Here is a 19,621-nt window from a genome sequence, read left to right on the forward strand (position 1 = left end):
CTGAATTTGTCACCACGCATATATGAACCACAAGTCTGCCTAATTGCTGATTGCAGCTGGTACGCTCTTGGCACAAGCAGGCAATTTTACGGATGTTTCGTCTTTCGCGAGGTATATATAGCGACCAACATACTTATTGACGGTAATTCAGAACATAGCAGGTCAACCAACACCAAGTGTCAAAGCATCAATGGGATCGAATTATGCGACTTCTCAGCTTCAATGGTAACCGCCTGGCGTGCACCAAGGATCTCATCGACGAACCTCCACCATATGCGATTCTCTCCCATACCTGGGGTGGTGACGATGATGAAGTCACCTTTAGCGACATTACTGCTGGTAAAGGCCCAGATAAGCCGGGGTACCGTAAAATACAATTTTGTGCCAGACAAGCAGCTTCAGATGGGCTATCCTACTTCTGGATAGATACTTGTTGTATTGACAAGTCGAATAGTACAGAGCTTCAAAGGGAGATCAACTCCATGTTCCGACTCTACAAAAACGCTGCCAAGTGCTACGTATATCTGTCTGATGTAACAAAACACAGAGACATTAACCAGGTCGAGTCCTCACCTGCACCGAGTTGGGAGTCTTCCTTTCGCAAAAGTCGGTGGTTCACTCGGGGTTGGACTTTACAAGAACTCTTAGCCCCCGCGACGGTGGAATTCTTTTCGTCTGAATGCGCACATCTTGGAACCAAAGAGTCATTGGAGAGGGAAATTTATGAGATTACTGAAATCCCAATCGATGTGCTTCGAGGACGCCGGCTGTCTCAGATTAGTATCGACAAGCGGATGGCATGGTCAGAAAAACGTTCCACAACTTATCCCGAAGATAAGGCCTACTCCCTTCTGGGCATCTTTGGTGTCTATATACCGCTCATTTATGGAGAAGGGCAGGATAATGCATTTGCTCGTCTTCGGTGTGCAATTAATGAGCAAGGTTAGGCCTCTAATTTATACAGCTCGCTCCCATAGATGGGCCCAATGCTGACTTCTTCTTCTTCCTCAGACATTTTAAAAGGCGAGCTATGTCCCCTCATGTCCGCTGTTTATTATTAACGTGTGTATACACCAGATCACTTTTCTAAAGAGACGAGAGATCGCCTCCTGGGGTGGCTCCCATACATTGACCAGCAACGCTTTTACACCGAATCCCGAAGCGCAAGGAAACCTAGTGCTAGTACAGGCAGCTGGTTTGTGAATAGACACATTGTCCCATGGATAAAAGAAAGGTCTTTACTTTGGTTGCATGGAAAAGGTAAGAATCCATATGAATAGGTGCATATACCTTTCAAAGCTATGGCTGAAAGCAGACGCAGCGGGATCGGGAAAGACAATTATGACGTCCAAAGTTATCGAGTATCTCGAGAGTATGAATGATAGTATGCTTGCATATTATTACTTTTCGTTTCGGAACAAGGACTCTCAAAGTCTTCGCAATATGAAATGTGCCATTTTGGTACAGATTCTAAAGGGGCTTTCTGTTCCTCATCCCGATAACGAGAACAAGTTCTTCATTCCTCGAGCTTTTCGAAGCCTTTATGACACTCATTTCCCATCCAAGACCCCTCCAGTGGAAGAGTTGGACTCTGTACTAATAGAGGTCATCGATCTATCCGAGGAAACATTTCTTATAATCGATGCGTTGGATGAATGCGACTCTGAGTTTGTTAGAGGTGAAGCTATTACTTTCTTGGCCAGCTTGCTCGGAAAGGTCAAATCGAAGCTTCATATTCTCATCACAAGTCGCTTAGAAGTCGATATTGAGACAAAAATATCACAAATATCTATTCCGACAACTTCGGTGGCTCTCCACGCTACAGATGTTGACCGGGACATACGCAAGCATTTACGAGCCCTGATGAGAGAAGAGGATTCATTCAAAGGTTGGTCTCATGCTCTTAAGGAAAGAGTAATAGAGCACCTTGTCCAGAATGCCGACGGCGTCTTCCGCTGGGCAGATCTCCAAATACAGGGATTGAGGGGTAAAACGCGAGAGATTGACGTTAACCGAGCGTTGAAACGACTTCCTCGCGACTTGGGCGAGACTTATAGCCGCATCCTTCAGCGCATTGATCTGAACAACTACAAACTCGAGGCCATGGCTGTTCTCAGATGGCTCGCATGTTCAACGAGACCTCTGAATCTCGCCGAGATTGCGGAGCTTGCGGTTTTCGACGTGGAAGAAAGCGATGAAGCGAACCTGTTGCCTTCTTCTAGCGAGTACGAATTATCTTGCGTATACCAAAATCGCTTTACCTCGGCATCGGAAGTCTTGAACATTCTTTCCGGTCTCGTCACAAGCACGCAACTATCTGAAACGGACCCCCGGCCGCACAACAGCATCGTCTCGTTCTCTCATTTCTCAGTTAAAGAGTATCTTCAATCAAACCAGGTCGAGCCTTCGTATTTCAAGTTGATATTGAGCGAATGTCATTGGTTTGTTTTAAAGTGCAGTTTCGCTTACATGCGAGCCTTCGACATTGCAGCAAGAGAGAATCGGGAACTGAGAGACTGTCCTCTTCTCCTCTATGCGTGCTTTTCAGTATGGGAACATGCTAAAGAACCTGAAGTATTTTTCGCCAAGGGCGACGATGGCGAGAGTCTGCTCGCCTCCTTCATCGCCTTTTACCTTCAAGAGTACGGGTATGCCATTTCGGTAGCTCTTGAGCGTGCATTCCTAAATTCACAGCGTATTCCAGAGGATGTTTCGCAATTTATTCGCCACTTTATCAATATGGGGGCACATAGTTTGTCGACATATTCTCAATTTTACTCAGCAGTTGCTTTTGCAGACTGCAGCCTCATCAATTTGCTCCTCAGTTGCAATTTAGATGCTCCATACGACATTTTACTGAGAGCAACTCTGGACTTCAACCAGCCAATGGACATTCAAGTCAAAACGTCTACAATAACGTTTGATTCCGATAAACAGCTTCAATTCTCCCCCGTGTCAGGCATTGTGCAAACCGTCGTTGACCAAATGACCAACAAGATCTCTGTTCTGGAACGTGGCTCACAAAAGCCACCATCATCCCGAACCAATACAGAAAATCGCATCGCTGTATGGAAAATACTCCAAGCAGAACCTCAAGTTCAATTAAATGCGAAAGATCGTGATGGGAAGACACCGCTGCTCCTAGCAGCGATACACGGTGATGAAGACTTTTTTAAGTATTTGTTTGCTCAAGATGGCATTGAGACAGATATACAAGAGAGTCATGGATGGGACCTTCTAACTTGTGCCCTATTGGGTAAAAACACTACCATCATTAAGATGATACTTGATCGGGGTAACTTTGACCTGGACCACATGGATCTCTATGGGCGAACCAACTTCGAATGGAGCACCCATTTGGGGTTACACGCGGTTCTAGCGTCTGCATCAATGATACCAGAAGTTTCTCGTCAAACCTCCGAGATGCGCCAGATTCCATTCACCGTCATCAAAGAAATAGCTACCGATGGAGAAGTGTGGGCGTGCATATTCTCACAAGACGGCTCAAGACTAGCTCTTTGCCTTTCCTCCAATAAGGCTCTGATCTTCGACCTCCAAAAAGACGAATTACAAAGCACCTTGGACCACGAAAAGCCCGTTACTAAAGCGTCCTGGAGTCCGGATGACTCGTTGATTGTGACCCTCAGCCTTGATGGTAAGCCAAGGCTATGGGATTCCGAGGCAAGATTATTTACCCTAAATCTCTTTATGGCTGCTTTCAAACTGACAAATTTGCTAGAGCGGAGAATTGGTCAAAATTCTACCCCTGCATCATGAAGCCGGAATGGGATGTCATTGGTCACTTGACGGCAGATATGTCATCTTGACTTCCTTGAGTGACACACTTGGTATCGTGACTATGGAGATATCCGATGGTCATTATCGCCCATGGATCGAAGTTCAAGGTCTTCGCGTCCAATCTAGTGCCATGTCAAGGGATGGAAAGTGGCTTGTGGCAGTAACATATACAAAAGAGCTGCTCATCTTTCAAGTTGCGGCTGCGGAGCTAGTAACCAAAATCTCTCTGTCAGAGCGCCCGTCTTGGGTTTCTATCAGCGACGGCCTCGGCCTCATTCTTATGGGATACGTTGATGGGGGGTTCGATATTCGGCTTCTCCCGAGCGGTGAAGTCATTCAACAACGTCCTGGAATCAGCAACACCGATTTCCTGCTTCAAGGGTCCGTAGGGGGAGAAAATGATACATTTCTCTTGAGGGCTGAAGAAAGTAAGTCACTATCAAGTAATTTTTCTGACTGCAAATAAGAGCTCACAAAACAAATAGACGGTTATATAAGCATCTGGGATCTGAATTCGGGAACTCTTGCAGGGCTCGAACACGGCCACTATCCTGAACGAACAAACTATGCCGCATGGAGTCCGGTCGATCCTTGTATCATCGCATCTGGCGGAGACGATAATAAATGCAGGATGTGAGTACAGCTTTTGATATAATGGATTTGACAAGTCAGTAAACCAGTATAGCTAACAAAGACCAGCTGGTCCTGCCGAAATAAATTGCTTACCTATCAAGAAAACTAATGACTCGCAGAGAAGGATTTATATCCTAAAGAGAATATTAATTAAGTGGCTTAAGGGATACGAGCATAATTCGTCCGTGTGACTATAGCTGACCTATAGAGATAATCTCAACAAAGAGCACGATACTCCTCGTGGGGGAAATCTATTAATAGGTATCCGAAGAAATTACACCTTTGATCCTCTTACTGCGTCACACGACTGCTATAATAAAATGCCATGGCTGCCTGACGCAGGGTTACACCTCTTCCGAGACACAATGACCTGGTTGTGGATACCCACGTGAAGTGGGACAGACATATCGTGGCCACGCTGAGGCTCTGCGGGAGCTGACCCTCTAGACGTGGCAAGTAATCTGTGGCATCTTAAAACCTCTTCGGTGATGTTGTGGCACCCAGTTGAGTCCCATTACCTATGGACTCCAGCCGGTGACATGGTCGCTCAGGCTGAGAAGGCTGCTCTAGTGTATTTCATCCCTTGAATTATATGACAATGGGCCATTAACAACTGGACACATGGGATATAGCACTCCACTATCCCACGAAAGCACTTTCGCATTCATTATGTTGCCATTACTATGGAGATTTGGGCTGCAAATGTTTCACATCATAGTTGCAGGCTGCATTGAGGCTCATCCGGCGATATCGGATGTTGCGCAACTTGGGATATGCCTGGCATGAGCCTCTTGAAGGAAAGGTGGCGAAGCCCTCCTATCTCCCTTGCATTGAGACTGATATATAAAGAATTTGAAGTCTCTGCAAGACAATCTCTGCCACACTTTTGTTCAACTTGCTCAAGTCCAAGTATTAGTTATGAAGGCTTCACTTATGCTCGGGGCCATTGCCCTATTTCCAACAGCAATTTCAGCCAAAGCATCGCCACCCGCAGCAATTGTGAGTCACTATTACCATTAATCATGCCATAGCACTGACAATGTTTTCAATTTAGGACGAATACTGCCGTCAAAAAGGTATGTCAGCCCACCGCAGAAGGCTATAGCTGCATTAACACTGGAAAAGGTCAATTTGCCCAGCTGGTGAAAGGAGTCTGGAAATGTGTCCAAATCTCAGATATATGCAGTCCCAGTGAGGATATAGCCACTATTCACCATGATAAAGATACAGGTGAATGGGTTTGTTGCTTAAAGGGCCATGAGCTTAAAAATGGTGAATGCGTATCACCTGAACCAGAGTGTGAGTAGATAATTGTCAAATGAGTGTTAGCGGTAACTTACATCATCTCTAGGTCCTCTTCCTACTGGATTCTGCAAATCTCCCACTTGTGCACAAATCCTAAGGTCTGCCGAACTGGAGACTCTTCTCCGTCAAGCCTTTTCAGAATGTTTCCCCCACGATGAGATACATCTGGATTCATTCATCAAGTATCAAATAAATTCTCTCGAGACTGGAATCAACCTTTTTGAAAAGATTCATCAAGACAAGAAGGATTCACTCCTGGTCCAGGGGCGCCAATCACCTTTCAGTCCCTCTAGGGAATGGTGGAATTGTCCTCAGGATAATTCGCCCTGCAAATGGCTCGCTTTGGAGAATAATAATGCCCCCAAAAAGTTGGCCCCAACAGGTCGTGAAAAATTGATTCTACCTAACCCAAACCAATCAATCCCCAATTACGTATATCCATTCGATATGTGGGTGACAAAGCTTGCCGGTGGACAATTCACACTTTACATCAACGGCGAACAGATCGAATCGCATGACTCAGGTCTTGACTTTTTTATCCCTGCTGGTGAGCCATCATTCTAAGCTTGGCAAAATTAGGCCCAATGAAGCCCAATTACTGTGTTACTGACGGGTGTCATTAGGAACTGCCGCTGATGATGTTTGGTACAAGTCTGAAACTGGTGCCATGATTCACTTCTACGGATCGTGCTCTACCTATACCCCGTGTTTGGGAAGAAAAGTCGTTCCTTGGACTAGAGGTGTTTCGCATAAACGACTAGGACAAGATGGAGAGATCTATATTGGCCAATATGATGAAGACTTGGTTCTTACCATTGCCGATACTGAGACGACTTCCGAGCAATACACTGTTTTCGCCGACGGCGTGAAGCTTGGCTCTACCCATGGCAGGCTCACTCTAGGAGACGAAAAGTACAAGAGATCCAATATCCGTATGGTTGATGTGGGATCTGGAGCTGCCGGCGCTCTACGAAGTATTGCGAACGATGGGTTTTGGGGATCATTCAAGATTCCTAGAGGTAGGGACATATGACTTCGTAACTTGAAGCACAGGGGCTCTAACATTTCAACAGGAGCTAAGAAGATTACCATCGTTGACGATTCGTCTGATTTCGATTTCGCCTTTGAGTATCGTCTTGATACCGCATGTAGCTGCTAAAGAGAAGGATTTGGCCGTGAAAAAAAGCACGTTGGTAGAGAAAATGTTAGTTTGGTATAGGTTTGCATTCGTGGTTCTCTAGAAATCAGCGCGGTGAACATTTGCCTACATTACAATAGCTATTTAGATAGAGACAAAAAGTTTGTTTACATCATCAAGAACTTCACAATTTTGATAGACACGCCATGTGTCAACCATACTGTGATGACTTTTAATAGCAGCTTCTGCAATTGACAACGCAACTAAGCAATCTTTAACGTTCAAGCTAACTGTATGCTAAGAAACGTGAATTATTGTACGGTGAATTAGAATGAACTACACACACCGACCTGTCGTCATTCTCGCTCTAGATGAACGCCTCTGGCGCATCTTGCCTGGGCATGAGGGGTTGCTGCCTGCATAGTATTTTAGCGGATGCAAAACTTTGCCCCCATGATAACGCATGATATAATGCACATATACTCTGGCTATGTGAAGCTGTGTTTAGTTGTGACGACACAAGCAGCTTTGCAATCAAGATCCTCATTTTCTATCTACACTTAATCCTCATACTTCACAATGCCTTCCTTTATCTTTCTCATGAAGGCCAATGTCATGGCTGAAGCCCCACCAGCAGAAATCCCCCCAGAAATCTTCGAGTCAATGTGCAAGTACAACGAAGAACTGAACGATGCCGGAATCTTACTTGACGCTCAAGGCCTCCGACCAACTTCTGTTGATAGCTATCGATTGACGTACTCCACTGACAATCCACCGGAAGTTATTCCAGGACCTTTTAACGTCGCTACGGAAACTCACATCTGTGGCTGGTGGATTGTCCAAACCAAGGATGCGGAAGAGGCTCTCAGCTGGGCTAAGAAGATTCCGATGCAATCAGGGGAGATTGTTGTTCGACGGATTGGATGTGTGGAAGAGTTGGGCGATGGTTTCACAAAGGAATTACGAGAACGGGAAGCAAAATTACGGATTCAGGTCGCAAAGAGAGTGCTGGAACTTGCGCAAAAGGACAATGGATCTATTTAATGGACATGCGCCTTTAATGTTAGTAGTAGGATAGGATGTTTTGGAGTTGAATCAGTAAAGGGAGTGACTGGTCGGTAGCCTAAGTTTGTATATATCCAGCTTCCCAGCGACTACTAGCTGAGTGTCTGGTTCTTCCAGGTGTCTGCTATTACCTCTCCCCTTTCCTATAACCCGCTGCTATTGTAATCAAAGTAAGACCTGCTGACTGTGTGACACAAGACGCTGTATAGCCAAAGTTCTGGCTGGCAAATATGTACAAGAGGTAGGAAGTGGAGTTGACGCTTTAGACATAGACATTAAGAAGATTTCTGTCTATATTGAGCAATAGATGAGCCTTTTCACCTTACTCAGTTCAAAACATACACTCTGTGGGCGCTGAAAATGGCAACATCGTTTAGATTGCATGTAAACATGTTCGTTTTCTCGACGACTACACCCGTCCGTATCCCACGTTGTCAGCACACGGGGGCTGGTTCATGAAGGCCGGCAGTCAAATGACCATATCATCACTCTGTGTTACGTTTTTGAGAGCTCACTACGCAGTTTATCTCTTAGCTCTAATCACACATAATCAGGTAACATAAATGATTCCACTCGTGACCGAACGGAACGCGTTTGCGACGACAGCAGTGAAGAATAAAGATTTCTATCTTCCTCCATATGAATATTGGTGTACACCCGACTTAGTGCCCGATCAGCGGGTATATCTGGTTGTAGCTTGAATTTATCCAATCCAGAGCTCGCGTACAAGACCGAGTAGATCAACTCCCTTCTCTTCCTTCAAGGCCTTGGGGGCTAATGTAATTTGATATATTCACTAGAACATTCTGCTCATTAACAGCGTTCTGTTTTGCGCGTTTCTTAGCAATACATCTAAGCCCCGGAACCTTAGATATAACGCTTAAGAGTTGGCTTTTTAAAGGTATTGATCCTGTCTTCTCCTCATATATAAGAAAAGAAACAGTCAGGACCAAGAATACCCAGTAGACGTTATAGGCAATAACAGAGCCATAAGTAGCAGTATTTTGCCAGCCGAGAATAGAGTTAAAAATGTCCCAGCCGTTATCGGTTTCAGGGTTGCAGCAATTAATGTGCCACACCGTTTCGGTAATGTCGTAACTTCCTGGGCCCGACCCAACTTCTGCCACATCTGAGCCCACACGCTGGGCAAACGTGTGGTATTGAAGACTCCAAACAGATTTGGAGAACATGCCAGCGGCAATCAGATACAAAACGCTAGTGGAAGCAATGAGGAAGATTTGAATCGACATGAGGTTACCACCACGGTAGATAAAGAAGCCGACAGCGAGACCAGCAATGATCCCGCAAACAACAGGTAGAGGGAAAGCGGTGGCAGGCAAGCTAAGAGAGACACCACCGACAAACACAACAGCTTCAACACCCTCTCTCAGGGTCGTGATGAAAGGCAGGATGAACATGACATGTCTTCTTGACCAGTCACCGAGCCAAGTGGTTTTCTTGGTTGACTCGGCTGACTTCTCGGCCAGGGCCTGTGCGATCTTGACACGCCACTTGTCTTTCATCTTGTTGATTCTCAAGAGTGCAAGTCCCATGAAGGAGATGATGATGGTGGCAATCAGGTAAAATATGCCCTCCCACAGATCCTCAGACTTTGACCAGATATCCTTGCCGAGGCCATAAAACGCTCCGATGAAGCCACCGCCAATGATAAGACAGATGATGATACCTGCGAACGAGCCGAGCCATACTTGCCTGACCAGGCGTTTATAGATGGCTTGATCCTGGTCTGGTCCTCCGAGAGATTGTTTGAGGAAGGACAACAGCACGGAGATGATGATGACCGCTTCCAAACATTCTCGAAACACACTTTTCAACAATCATTAGTACTAGGTTAAACATAAGGTGTTGAAAAGTAAACCTACATGAAGAAAATCTGGACTGCAAACACGTTCTTCGCCATTGTGTCTACCGGATGGCACCCAAGGCCAAGAGAGACAAACTGGGTGAGCTGAAAGATGGAGGGAAGAGAAACGAGCTGGTTCAATTGGTACGGCGATGGGCAATCTAAGTATATTTAGCCATTGATGGCTATATGGGGCACACGTTATACGAATTGAACTGGTTAAGGTTGGGAAAATTTTATTCCCCGTCTGTCCCCAACCGACCTGAGCCGGAACCGCAAGGGCAACTTGTAATGGAAACTCGAATTGGCTCCCCGACGGATCATTTCGACACCGGTCGGAAGCAACCAGAGAAACGGGGCTGAACATGGCTCAAGCCAAATCAGATGATCAGATATGATCAGATAACAGAATCGTCCAGTCAGAAGCTGTTGATGCATCTCCAGCTCCGGCGCTTCGGCTAAGACGGCACCGTGGCCCACCATCGCCAACCGCCTTTTTGGGACGTTTGGGTTATCTGATCGTGGGCAAAAATAATCTGATCAGGGAAAATGGCTCAACTACAGGGCCGAAACATAGTTATCTGATCACGCCAAACGGCAACTCGGCAGAGCTATTGAACGCTTCGGGGGGTTCGCTGTGAGTCTAAACGGGCCTTAATTCGTTTTCGGGTCGTGAGAACAAGGATCTAGTGCTGCGATGGTCGGCACAACTGCTGTAGAAATTTTCATCTAGCCTGCGGGGATTACTTAGTTTTTTTCTTCTTCTTCTCCGTTTCGTTGTCGTGGGTAGGGATTGATTATCTGATTGATTGGCAATTGACCTCGGAATGTGTTGGGGAGAAGAGGAAGTTGACCTAGTCTCTGTGGTGCCCTTGTGTCGGTGCCGAAATAGATATCAACCTTGACACACCCACACTCACCTGAAAGTGGCAGAGGAGAAGCCAAAGTCAGTTGTGTCCAAGATGAAGCGCTTTTTGGTTCTGGCTCTCGCGGCCCTTGGCTGCCAGGCCAAGACGGTCACATACGACTTCAATGTCACCTGGGTCACGGCCAACCCCGATGGATTGGCGGAGCGCAAAGTCGTTGGAATCAATAACCAATGGCCGCTGCCTCTGATTGAGGTTGACAAGGGCGATCAGCTCGTCGTCAACATGCACAATGGCCTTGGAGACAGGCCGTGCTCAATCCACTGGCACGGCATATTCCAAAACACCACAAACCACATGGACGGCGCTTCCATGGTCACGCAGTGCCCCGTTCCTCCTGGACAGAGCATGACTTACAACTTCACCGTGAACCAGAACGGCACCTACTGGTATCACTGCCACACAGACTACTGCTACCCCGATGGTTACCGCCAGGCGCTCATCGTGCACGACGAGCATGCGCCATTCAAGTTTGATGGAGAGTTTACAGTTACCTTGTCTGACTGGTACCACGAGATGGTTGATGGCATTTTGTCGGCAGAGTTCATGTCTGTGTACAACCCTACCGGCGCGGAACCTATTCCATCATCTTTCCTCTTCAACGATACCATGAACACCAGCCTCCCTGTCGAGCCGAACAAGACATATCTGATCCGACTCATCAACATCAGTGCCTTTGTTGCGCAGTACTTTTACATCGAAGGCCACACCTTTAAGATTGTGGAAATCGACGGTGTGTACACGGAGCCTACCGAGGCTGACACTCTCTACATTGCTGTCGCTCAGAGATATGCGATCCTCCTGACGACCAAGAACGAGACGACCACGAACTATCCCATTGTCACCGTGGCGGACTCTGCCTTGCTTGATGACATCCCCGACGATCTTCAACTGAACAACACCAACTGGCTGGAGTACAACAAGAATGCCGACCACCCACAGGCCACAATCAATGTCACTGACGCCACGGAGCTCGTTCCCTTTGACGATATCACACTGGTGCCCGTAGACAAGATGGAGCTTCTCCCCGAGCCTGATCTGGAGATTAACGTGACGGTCATCATGAACAACCTGAACACCGGATTCAGCTACGCATTCCTGAACAACATCTCTTACACCAAGCCCAAGGTGCCATCTCTCCTCACCGCACTGTCGGCTGGAGATTTGGTGGCCAACAACGAGATCTACGGCGAATTCACGCACCCCATGGTCCTCAACCACAACGATGTCGTGCAGATCGTGGTAAATAACGCCGACGGTGGTTCGCACCCGTTCCATCTCCACGGCCACAACTTCCAGGTCATTGATCGTGCGCCGCCATATGGCGAGCACTTTTACGACTACTTGAACGGAGATCCTGTCTACTACGACCCAAGCAACCACACCGCGTTCCCCAAGATCCCGGCCCGCAGAGACACGTTCGTTCTGCCGCCCCAAGGCTACTTTGTCATGCGTTTCGTTGCCGACAACCCCGGCGTTTGGCTCTTCCACTGCCACATTGATTGGCATCTTGCTTCCGGTCTGGCCATGATCCTGATCGAGGCTCCTCAGCAGATGCAGGAGCGCATCAAGATTCCCCAGGATCACCTCGACGTTTGCAAGGCCGCTGGAATTCTCACCAATGGAAACGCCGCGGCTGACACAGCAAACTTCCTCGATCTCAAGAACCAAGCTGCGCAGCCGGGCTGGATTCCCGATGGATTCACGGCGCGAGGAATCGTTGCGCTTGTGTTTTCCATTCTGTCTGCCATCATCGGTATCATCAGCATTGTGATTTACGGCCTGGCGGATGTCAAGAACAAGCAGGCGGACGAGAACGTTCCCGAGTCAGAGCAGGGTGAAGTTGCGGTGGAGGAGACTGTGGAAAACCCGCCCAAGTCCTGAAGGGAGAAGGGACATGAGTTTTTTGATGATTGCATGTGATGGTTTAAGTTAGGTTTTGGTAAAATACCCCGTGTAATGGTGGTGGGAAAGGAAATACAAAATGGAGTTTGATGTTTCTTAATTGAGGCTCTTTTGCATAGTTTCAAATGTCGATTGGAATACTTTGTTCAACGTGGTGGTTTTTGTCTTGATAATCTCGGGATCTGCCGCAGCCATTGTCTTCAATATTATGCCGTGTCGACGCTCTTCAGTCAATGTGAAGACATTTGATCGTTTGCAATGCTAGATTATTCGCCACCACACTCTACAAACGCATATTCGCATGGAGACGTTTATTCGAAAATTGCATCACTGCGAATGTCTCAGCAATTGTCAGCAAATATGGAAATAGTAGCGTCAAATTGCCCCCACGACGCTGTCTTCGGATGCGGGGCCCGAACGGAAGATTCCATCTTGAGTCCATCGGATAGCATCCATGGCTACTCTGGATTATTAATGCCCTAGCCTCCAAATATGTAGCAGCACGTTTATATTCCCCCAGTTGTGAAAAATATATCACGTCAAACACCAACATCATATTTGTTGTTTGAATCTGTTAAACTCAACAACATGGCTGTCGTACACGCAGGTCCCAACGACTCCTGGCATGGGGAAATCAAGTCTGGTAGCCAGTTCCCTCCCGAAGCTGGCCGCTATCATCTCTACGTTGGACTCTTTTGCCCATTTGCGCATCGCGCGCTCCTAGTGAGATCCCTCAAGGGATTGGAATCTCTCATCGATGTGTCGGTTGTGAAGCCGTATCCAAAGGGTGACGACAATGGATGGCCGGGCTGGCGATTTCCTGCTTCAAACGACGAGTACCCCGGAGCGACAGTGGACAAACTGTTTCAGTCCGAGTACATGCATGACGTCTACTTCAAATCAGATGCCGATTACAAAGGACGATACAGCGTCCCGGTCCTGTGGGATACGAAAACCGGGACCATTGTGAACAATGAAAGCGCCGAGTTGCTGCGCTGGCTTCCAAATGCGTTTAACGATGTACTACCACAGGATGGACAAAAGTCTGAACCTGATCTCTATCCGACGCATTTGAGAAGCGAGATTGATGAAATTACTGAGTGGATGCAGAGAGATCTAAACTCGGGAGTGTACAAAGCTGGATTTGCGGAGACCCAGGAAGCCTACAATGAGGGTGTGATTACTGTTTTCGCGGCCTTGAATCACCTTGAAACCCTGATCCATCGCAACGGAGGACCTTACATCCTAGGCAAACACCTCACTGAACTCGACATTAGGGCGTACGCCACAATCATCAGATTCGACGCTGTCTATGTTCAGCACTTCAAATGCAATCTAGGGACGATTCGCGCAAATTACCCCGTTATTCACGAATGGCTGAAGAATCTCTACTGGAACGTGAAGGGATTTAAAGAGACGACGGATTTTAAACACGTCAAAGAGAACGTGAGTAAGCCTTTGAACAAGCCAAACTTGTCCGAAACTAACTTTGCGACAGTACACAAAGAGTCATGCAAAGATCAATCCGTTAGCAATTACTCCCTTGGGGCCGTTCCCTGATGTGGAAGAAGGCATTGACTTGGACTTTGCCCATCTTAAGCCGGGATCCGTGAAGTATCCGATCGTGCTTGAGAGACAGGCCGAATTATACGCTTAGATGGCATGTTTAAGGCAGATGAAGAATTTTTTGGCATAATCCGGGGCTATAATACACCTTGCTCTTTTCTATATCTACAAGTACCATAGTTTATCAACCAAGGATATTAGATCATGGCCTTCCCATGGCACGCTCAATCTCTTTCAGTGCTGCGAGGACCTTTTCGTCGTACTGCCGTCTTCCAACAATCTGCAGACTCACCGGTGCATTAACATACTTCTCTGGGCTGTACATCTGATACACAAATCGGTCCTTCTCGTTCTTCGGTACGTAGTTGGGGTCCTTGACATCCTTGACCTGATCGACGGTGGTAACGGGGAAGACAACAGCCGGGTAATCCAGGAGGTTCCATTGCGAAGTGTAGCCCCAGTACCGAGACTGCTCATGGGGAGCAGCAGCGCCGAAGGATGGAGGACACAGAATGACGTCTACTTCTCTTTCGCCGTTGGCTGCGGTGGCTGTCCAGGCCTTGGCATATCTTGCTCGGTACGCATCTCGTCGAGCACAAATCTTGACACAAGTGTTAACTGCTGTGACTTAAGTGATGGGGAGAGAAAGCACTTACATCCCAAAGTTCGGGTACGGTCATCTTCTTGACGCTAGGCTGCTCTTCAATAATGAATTTCGTCAAAGGCAAGATGGGTTCCCCGGTTGAGTTCATCAGATTCATGACTTCTTCGCCGCCATCAGGCCAGTAGAGCCCTGAGATAATGTCCCAGGCCTCATCATGGCCAAGTGACTCGCAATTCCAGTCAACCACCTCGTGGCCGGCCTTTCGGCAGGCGGCGGCAACTTCTTCTAACGCGCGCCTCATGGGGGGATGTAGCTGGACAACACCATCCCACCATTGGACGGCAATTTTAAGCGGCTTCGTGAAGGTGTACGGCGTCCACGGTTTGGCTGTAAGTGATGGGTCAAGGCGCCACGGCTCGTTGGCAATGGCAACCTTCATGAACAGCTCGACTGCGTCACGCTCTACAGTCATCGGTCCTGGGGTGGAGAGGATTGTCTCCTTGCCAGCCATGTTGGCCTTTTGTCCGGCAACTGAAATGCGCTTGGAAGATGGCCTGGAAACATATTAACTCACACTGAACCAGTGACATGGTAGGGTTGATAGAATTACTTGAAGCCGTAGATGCCAACATGAGCTGAGGGGCACCGAACACTGCCTCCGATATCGCCACCAACGCCCTGTGCAATTTATCAGTCTCATACTCGCAAACCACAAGCATCGTCACTCGTATCACTTACAAGAATACTACCACGAATACCAACCAAAGCAGATTCGCCACCAGAGCTACCGCCGGGTGTCAGATCCCGGTTGTATGGGTTAACCGTCCGTCCATAGACATTGCTCTCGGTCTCCAAGTGCATGATAGTTTGCGGCTGAGTTGTTCTGGCGTAAAAGACACACCCTTCGCTGTACAGAATGTCGTAAAGCAGATTGGAGGTGTGCTCTGTCTCAACCCAAGCAGCGTAAGAGGCAGAGGTTTTAATGTTCTTGCCAACCATGCCATGGTGCTCCTTGGTTGAGATGGGGAGGCCAAAGAAGGCACCCTTGGGCTCCGGCAGGGAATCGAGGTGCTTTGCACGAGCGATGGCCTCGTCCCACAACAGCTCAGTAAGGCAATTCGTCTAAATCTGTTAGCAATTGTGCTTATTCTGTGGTGGTTATGGAAGTAATGCATGGTGTTGTGGGAGATATATGAGGACATACAGCAGCTTGGGCTAGCGCAGCTCTGCGCAAAAAGGCCCGCGTCACCTCCTCGACGGAGATCTTCTTTTCCCGGAGGATCTTGAGCAGTTCTGTGACGGAATACTTTTCGGTGATTTCGAGTTCTCGCGCCGTCAGCACGGACTTTGGCAGATCTTGTGAACTCAGGGGCAGGACATCGGGGATGCCCTCCAGCTTGGGCTCGACCTTGGCCAGGCCAGCATCGCGCCGGGCTCTGGCTAACGAGACTTTGTCTTGCCAAATTGTGATTTGCTGAGCGTCACCCATGATGCCTTATGTAATATCCCTTATTGAATCAACCGTGCAAGTGTAATTAACAAATGAAATCCACTGTGTATTGTGTATCAAGTCTCTGATTAATGAAAGAAGAAAGATGGTTCATCAGCTGTGGCGACAAGAAGGAACGTGGCCGGCTTATAACGGCCTCGGAACCAAATCATGGGAGATACCGGCCTCGCGACTCCGGGGAACGTCTTGCCCCAATTGGCAACCCAACCGCACTGGGCTATTACCATATCTAATCGCTACCCCTCAGCCGTCAGGCAAAATGAGGGGTTGCGATGGGGAGGATGGAGAATGGCTGGGTCGGAGGTTGATAAGCTACTAAGGAGCTGGAGGCGTGTGCCGAGCTAAGGAGCTAGAGAGAAGAGCCGTCTCACGTGTTGGGATTTGCGAGTTATTGCCTGGATCGAGCCATTGTTTTGCATTCTATGGAGTATTACATAGCTAAAATAGTGCGGGTATAGGCGGGCGGGCCAGCGGGAAGCCATCATCACTCCGATATCGTACTTGCACGTGTAAGCGCAGTACCGTTACTGAATATTGTCACAGTTTGAATTGGTTGCTATAGAGATGTAGGTATTTTAAACAAATAAGACTTTACTTGAGATTGTTAAAGAAGTACTTTTAATTTTTTGTCTACTACTCCCGTAGACGCCCAATTTACAGACAAGAATTACAACTCGGTTCCCAGATTTACGTGCACCGCCTTGGACTGCGTATATGCGTCCAACGCGTACTGACCCAGCTCTCTTCCAATACCCGACGACTTGTAGCCTCCAAACGGAATGCCGAAATGTGAGTCGCCCGATGAATTGATGAAAACCATACCAGCTTGAATCTTGCGAGCGACTTTGTGTGCCTTTGTCACCTTTTCAGTAAACACCGCGGCTGCCAGGCCGTACGATGTATCGTTGGCCTTTGCAATGACTTCCGCCTCGGTGCTGAACTTGGAGATTGCAACGACGGGGCCAAAAATCTCCTCCTTGACAATCTTCATGTCTTCAGTAGTCTAAGATTAAAACATTGTTAGTGATCCATAATGGAGAAACGGATAATAAACAGGGAAGGGATCATACATCCGCAAAAACGGTGGGCTGGATAAAGTATCCTTTGTCGCCATGCTTGGCACCGCCGTGGAGGACGCGAGCGCCAGACTTCTTGCCCTCATCGATGTAGCCCAAGACCTTTTCAAATTGCGCCTTGGAAACTTGAGGGCCTTGGTAGGTGTCCTCATTGAAAGGGTCGCCAATCTTTGTTGCGTTATCCTTGGTTTTGGCTGTGAATTTGGTGAGAAACTCGTCGTAAATGGTATCTTGTACATAGATTCGAGATGTCGATGTGCACACCTGAGTATAGCTATTAGATCATGAAAGAAGGCTTAAAAAAGCGCTCATTGGCGAAACTTACTTGACCCATGTTGTCCATGATTCCACTGTGACACCACTTCACAGCCTGGTCAAGGTCTGCATCGTCAAAAACAATGCTAGGGCTCTTGCCGCCGCATTCCAGAGTAATGTTCTTCAGGTTGCTTGCAGCAGACTTCATGATGGACCTTCCAGTGGCTGTGCTGCCGGTGAAGGCAATCTTGTCCACGTCCATGTGCTCCGCAAGAGCTTTGCCAGAGATATATCCAAGACCGGGAATAATGTTGACTACGCCAGGTGGGAAGCCAGCCTCAGCAATGAGCTTACCAAAGTATAGGGCCGAGAGAGGAGTTTGCTCTGCGGGCTTCAAGACAATGGTGTTTCCGCAAGCCAGAGCTGGCGCGACCTTCCATGCAAGCATCATGAACGGATAATTCCTGGCGCTCAAGTTAGTCGCTCCAATACGCCCTTTCAAATTTTGGGGAATCCCTTACCAGGGAATAATCTGACCACAGACACCGAGAGGTTCCTGTATGACATAGGCCAGCTTATTGGGTCCAGTCTCAATAGTTTTGCCAGTGATCTTGTCCGCGGCACCTGCATAGTACCGAAAGACGTTGTAGCTCTCGAGCAAATCTCCTCCATATGCGTCGGAGAATGACTTGCCGTTATCGAACGAATCGATACTTGCCAGGAGCTTCTGATCTCTCTTAATTAATTCGGCTAGCTTATATATCAAAGCGCCTCGCTCAACGGCCTCGAGCTCAGACCATTCTCCCTCAAAAGCGCGGCGGGCAGCGGCGACGGCTTTGTCTACGTCTTGCTCTGATGCGCCTTGTAAAGTTACAATCTCCTCATCATTGCTATTGGTCCAGTCAGCAAACTCTCGTTGTTCAAATAATCACTTTTGACATGGAAAGGCGGCCGGAGTGCCTTACGTAGGGTTATAGACGGTAAACTTTTCGCCGTTGGCGGGGACGTATTCATTGTCAATGAAGAGCCCTGTAGGCTGATCGTAGTTGAGCTCGTTGGGCAGAGACACCTTGAATGTAGAAGTCATTTTGTGTAGGGTACTGTGTTATTGAGGATTGAGGGGAATGAAACGCAAACCGCGCCAACGAAGCAGAGGCTGCTTTATATACATTCGCCTCAATGGCTTGCAAGACATTGATGTAATCTGACAGTCGTATTTCTAAGACATCCACCCCTCAAGGTACATAAATCGCCTCACGCGGGGAGCCGCACCCACAGTTTAATATTAGCTACACTATTTGTAGTTATTCGTGGAGGTTACACGCATCTAATCAGGGCAAACCACCAACACTGCTAGAACAAAACTCTACTGCTAGTGATTACGTGTTATGCCCGGCGGTGCATTCCGTAACGATCTCAAGATCTTCTTCAGCCCTACAACATGGCCTCTTCCTGTTTTCCAACAATATTCCAGCTGTGCAATCCAGCCCATCAAGGTTGAAATATCTAGAATGACACAAGTATCTCATCAACTAGGTACAAACATATTTGCGATGCCAAACTTGAATTATGGAGCACGAATTATAGATCGCTGATAAGAAGGCTGGCTGTCTCAGAGTGGAGTCTTCCCCTCACGGTCAGCCGAACGTGGCGGGGAAGATGCTATTGAGAAACAATTCCGTCAAGATTCTTTCTCGCAGCTTACCAAAGGCAGTAAAGTCCTTATCGAGCTTGAGCCCCGTATGAACTTTAGCAGCCGTTCCGAGCTTAGCTTCCACCACAGACAGATAGCACCGGTATATATATCTCGCTTCATCCCGAGTTTATCACGTTTTCACGATGGCATATCAAGGCCCCCACTTGACAGCGTTAACAGCGTCAACAGCGGCGATTGCTTTGACTTGAGAAAAAGCACGGGGGGTGTTGCTTTATCTCAGACGTAAAGATGCGGCCCGAGAAATAGTATAAGGGCCATG

At 47.7% G+C, this 19,621-nt stretch overlaps 8 protein-coding genes across 8 annotated transcripts; 5 read left to right on the forward strand and 3 right to left on the reverse strand.

Moving 5' to 3' along the window:
• Positions 1–203: 203 nt before the first annotated feature.
• On the forward strand, positions 204–4,540 carry M431DRAFT_500861 (hypothetical protein; the record flags this gene model as incomplete). Its single annotated transcript, XM_024917957.1, has 6 exons — positions 204–942; positions 1,078–1,260; positions 1,322–3,681; positions 3,740–4,226; positions 4,284–4,431; positions 4,498–4,540. The coding sequence occupies 6 exons, from the start codon at positions 204–206 to the stop codon at positions 4,538–4,540; spliced, it is 3,960 nt and encodes a 1,319-aa protein (XP_024768336.1).
• An 809-nt stretch (positions 4,541–5,349) lies between these two features.
• Positions 5,350–6,895, forward strand: M431DRAFT_487386 (hypothetical protein; the record flags this gene model as incomplete). Its single annotated transcript, XM_024916475.1, has 6 exons — positions 5,350–5,430; positions 5,486–5,507; positions 5,557–5,730; positions 5,783–6,283; positions 6,360–6,755; positions 6,810–6,895. The coding sequence occupies 6 exons, from the start codon at positions 5,350–5,352 to the stop codon at positions 6,893–6,895; spliced, it is 1,260 nt and encodes a 419-aa protein (XP_024768337.1).
• Positions 6,896–7,335: 440 nt separating this feature from the next.
• On the forward strand, positions 7,336–8,025 carry M431DRAFT_513464 (hypothetical protein). Its single transcript, XM_024920028.1, has one exon. It carries the CDS (start codon positions 7,454–7,456, stop codon positions 7,916–7,918), a length of 465 nt encoding a protein of 154 aa, XP_024768338.1. The 5' UTR covers positions 7,336–7,453; the 3' UTR covers positions 7,919–8,025.
• Positions 8,026–8,679: 654 nt separating this feature from the next.
• M431DRAFT_500863 (hypothetical protein) lies at positions 8,680–9,860 on the reverse strand (the record flags this gene model as incomplete). The annotated part of the gene is made up of 2 exons (XM_024917958.1): positions 8,680–9,766; positions 9,823–9,860. 2 exons carry the CDS (start codon positions 9,858–9,860, stop codon positions 8,680–8,682), a joined length of 1,125 nt encoding a protein of 374 aa, XP_024768339.1.
• Positions 9,861–10,765: 905 nt separating this feature from the next.
• M431DRAFT_127628 (multicopper oxidase) lies at positions 10,766–12,770 on the forward strand (the record flags this gene model as incomplete). The annotated part of the gene is made up of 1 exon (XM_024912339.1): positions 10,766–12,770. One exon carries the CDS (start codon positions 10,766–10,768, stop codon positions 12,611–12,613), a length of 1,848 nt encoding a protein of 615 aa, XP_024768340.1. The 3' UTR covers positions 12,614–12,770.
• A 327-nt stretch (positions 12,771–13,097) lies between these two features.
• On the forward strand, positions 13,098–14,553 carry M431DRAFT_323346 (hypothetical protein). Its single transcript, XM_024914317.1, has 2 exons — positions 13,098–14,080; positions 14,133–14,553. Exons 1-2 carry the CDS (start codon positions 13,223–13,225, stop codon positions 14,289–14,291), a joined length of 1,017 nt encoding a protein of 338 aa, XP_024768341.1. The 5' UTR covers positions 13,098–13,222; the 3' UTR covers positions 14,292–14,553.
• M431DRAFT_99316 (hypothetical protein) lies at positions 14,403–16,293 on the reverse strand (the record flags this gene model as incomplete). Its single annotated transcript, XM_024925137.1, has 5 exons — positions 14,403–14,801; positions 14,857–15,358; positions 15,415–15,482; positions 15,543–15,926; positions 16,009–16,293. The coding sequence occupies 5 exons, from the start codon at positions 16,291–16,293 to the stop codon at positions 14,403–14,405; spliced, it is 1,638 nt and encodes a 545-aa protein (XP_024768342.1).
• A 557-nt stretch (positions 16,294–16,850) lies between these two features.
• M431DRAFT_127637 (hypothetical protein) lies at positions 16,851–18,824 on the reverse strand. Its single transcript, XM_024912340.1, has 5 exons — positions 18,611–18,824; positions 18,167–18,535; positions 17,716–18,109; positions 17,385–17,654; positions 16,851–17,317 (listed from the first exon to the last, which is right to left on the reverse strand). Exons 1-5 carry the CDS (start codon positions 18,730–18,732, stop codon positions 16,982–16,984), a joined length of 1,491 nt encoding a protein of 496 aa, XP_024768343.1. The 5' UTR covers positions 18,733–18,824; the 3' UTR covers positions 16,851–16,981.
• Between the last annotated feature and the right edge of the window lie 797 nt (positions 18,825–19,621).

This window comes from Trichoderma harzianum (assembly GCF_003025095.1).
Source record: "Trichoderma harzianum CBS 226.95 unplaced genomic scaffold M431scaffold_23, whole genome shotgun sequence".
Lineage (NCBI taxonomy): Eukaryota > Fungi > Ascomycota > Sordariomycetes > Hypocreales > Hypocreaceae > Trichoderma > Trichoderma harzianum.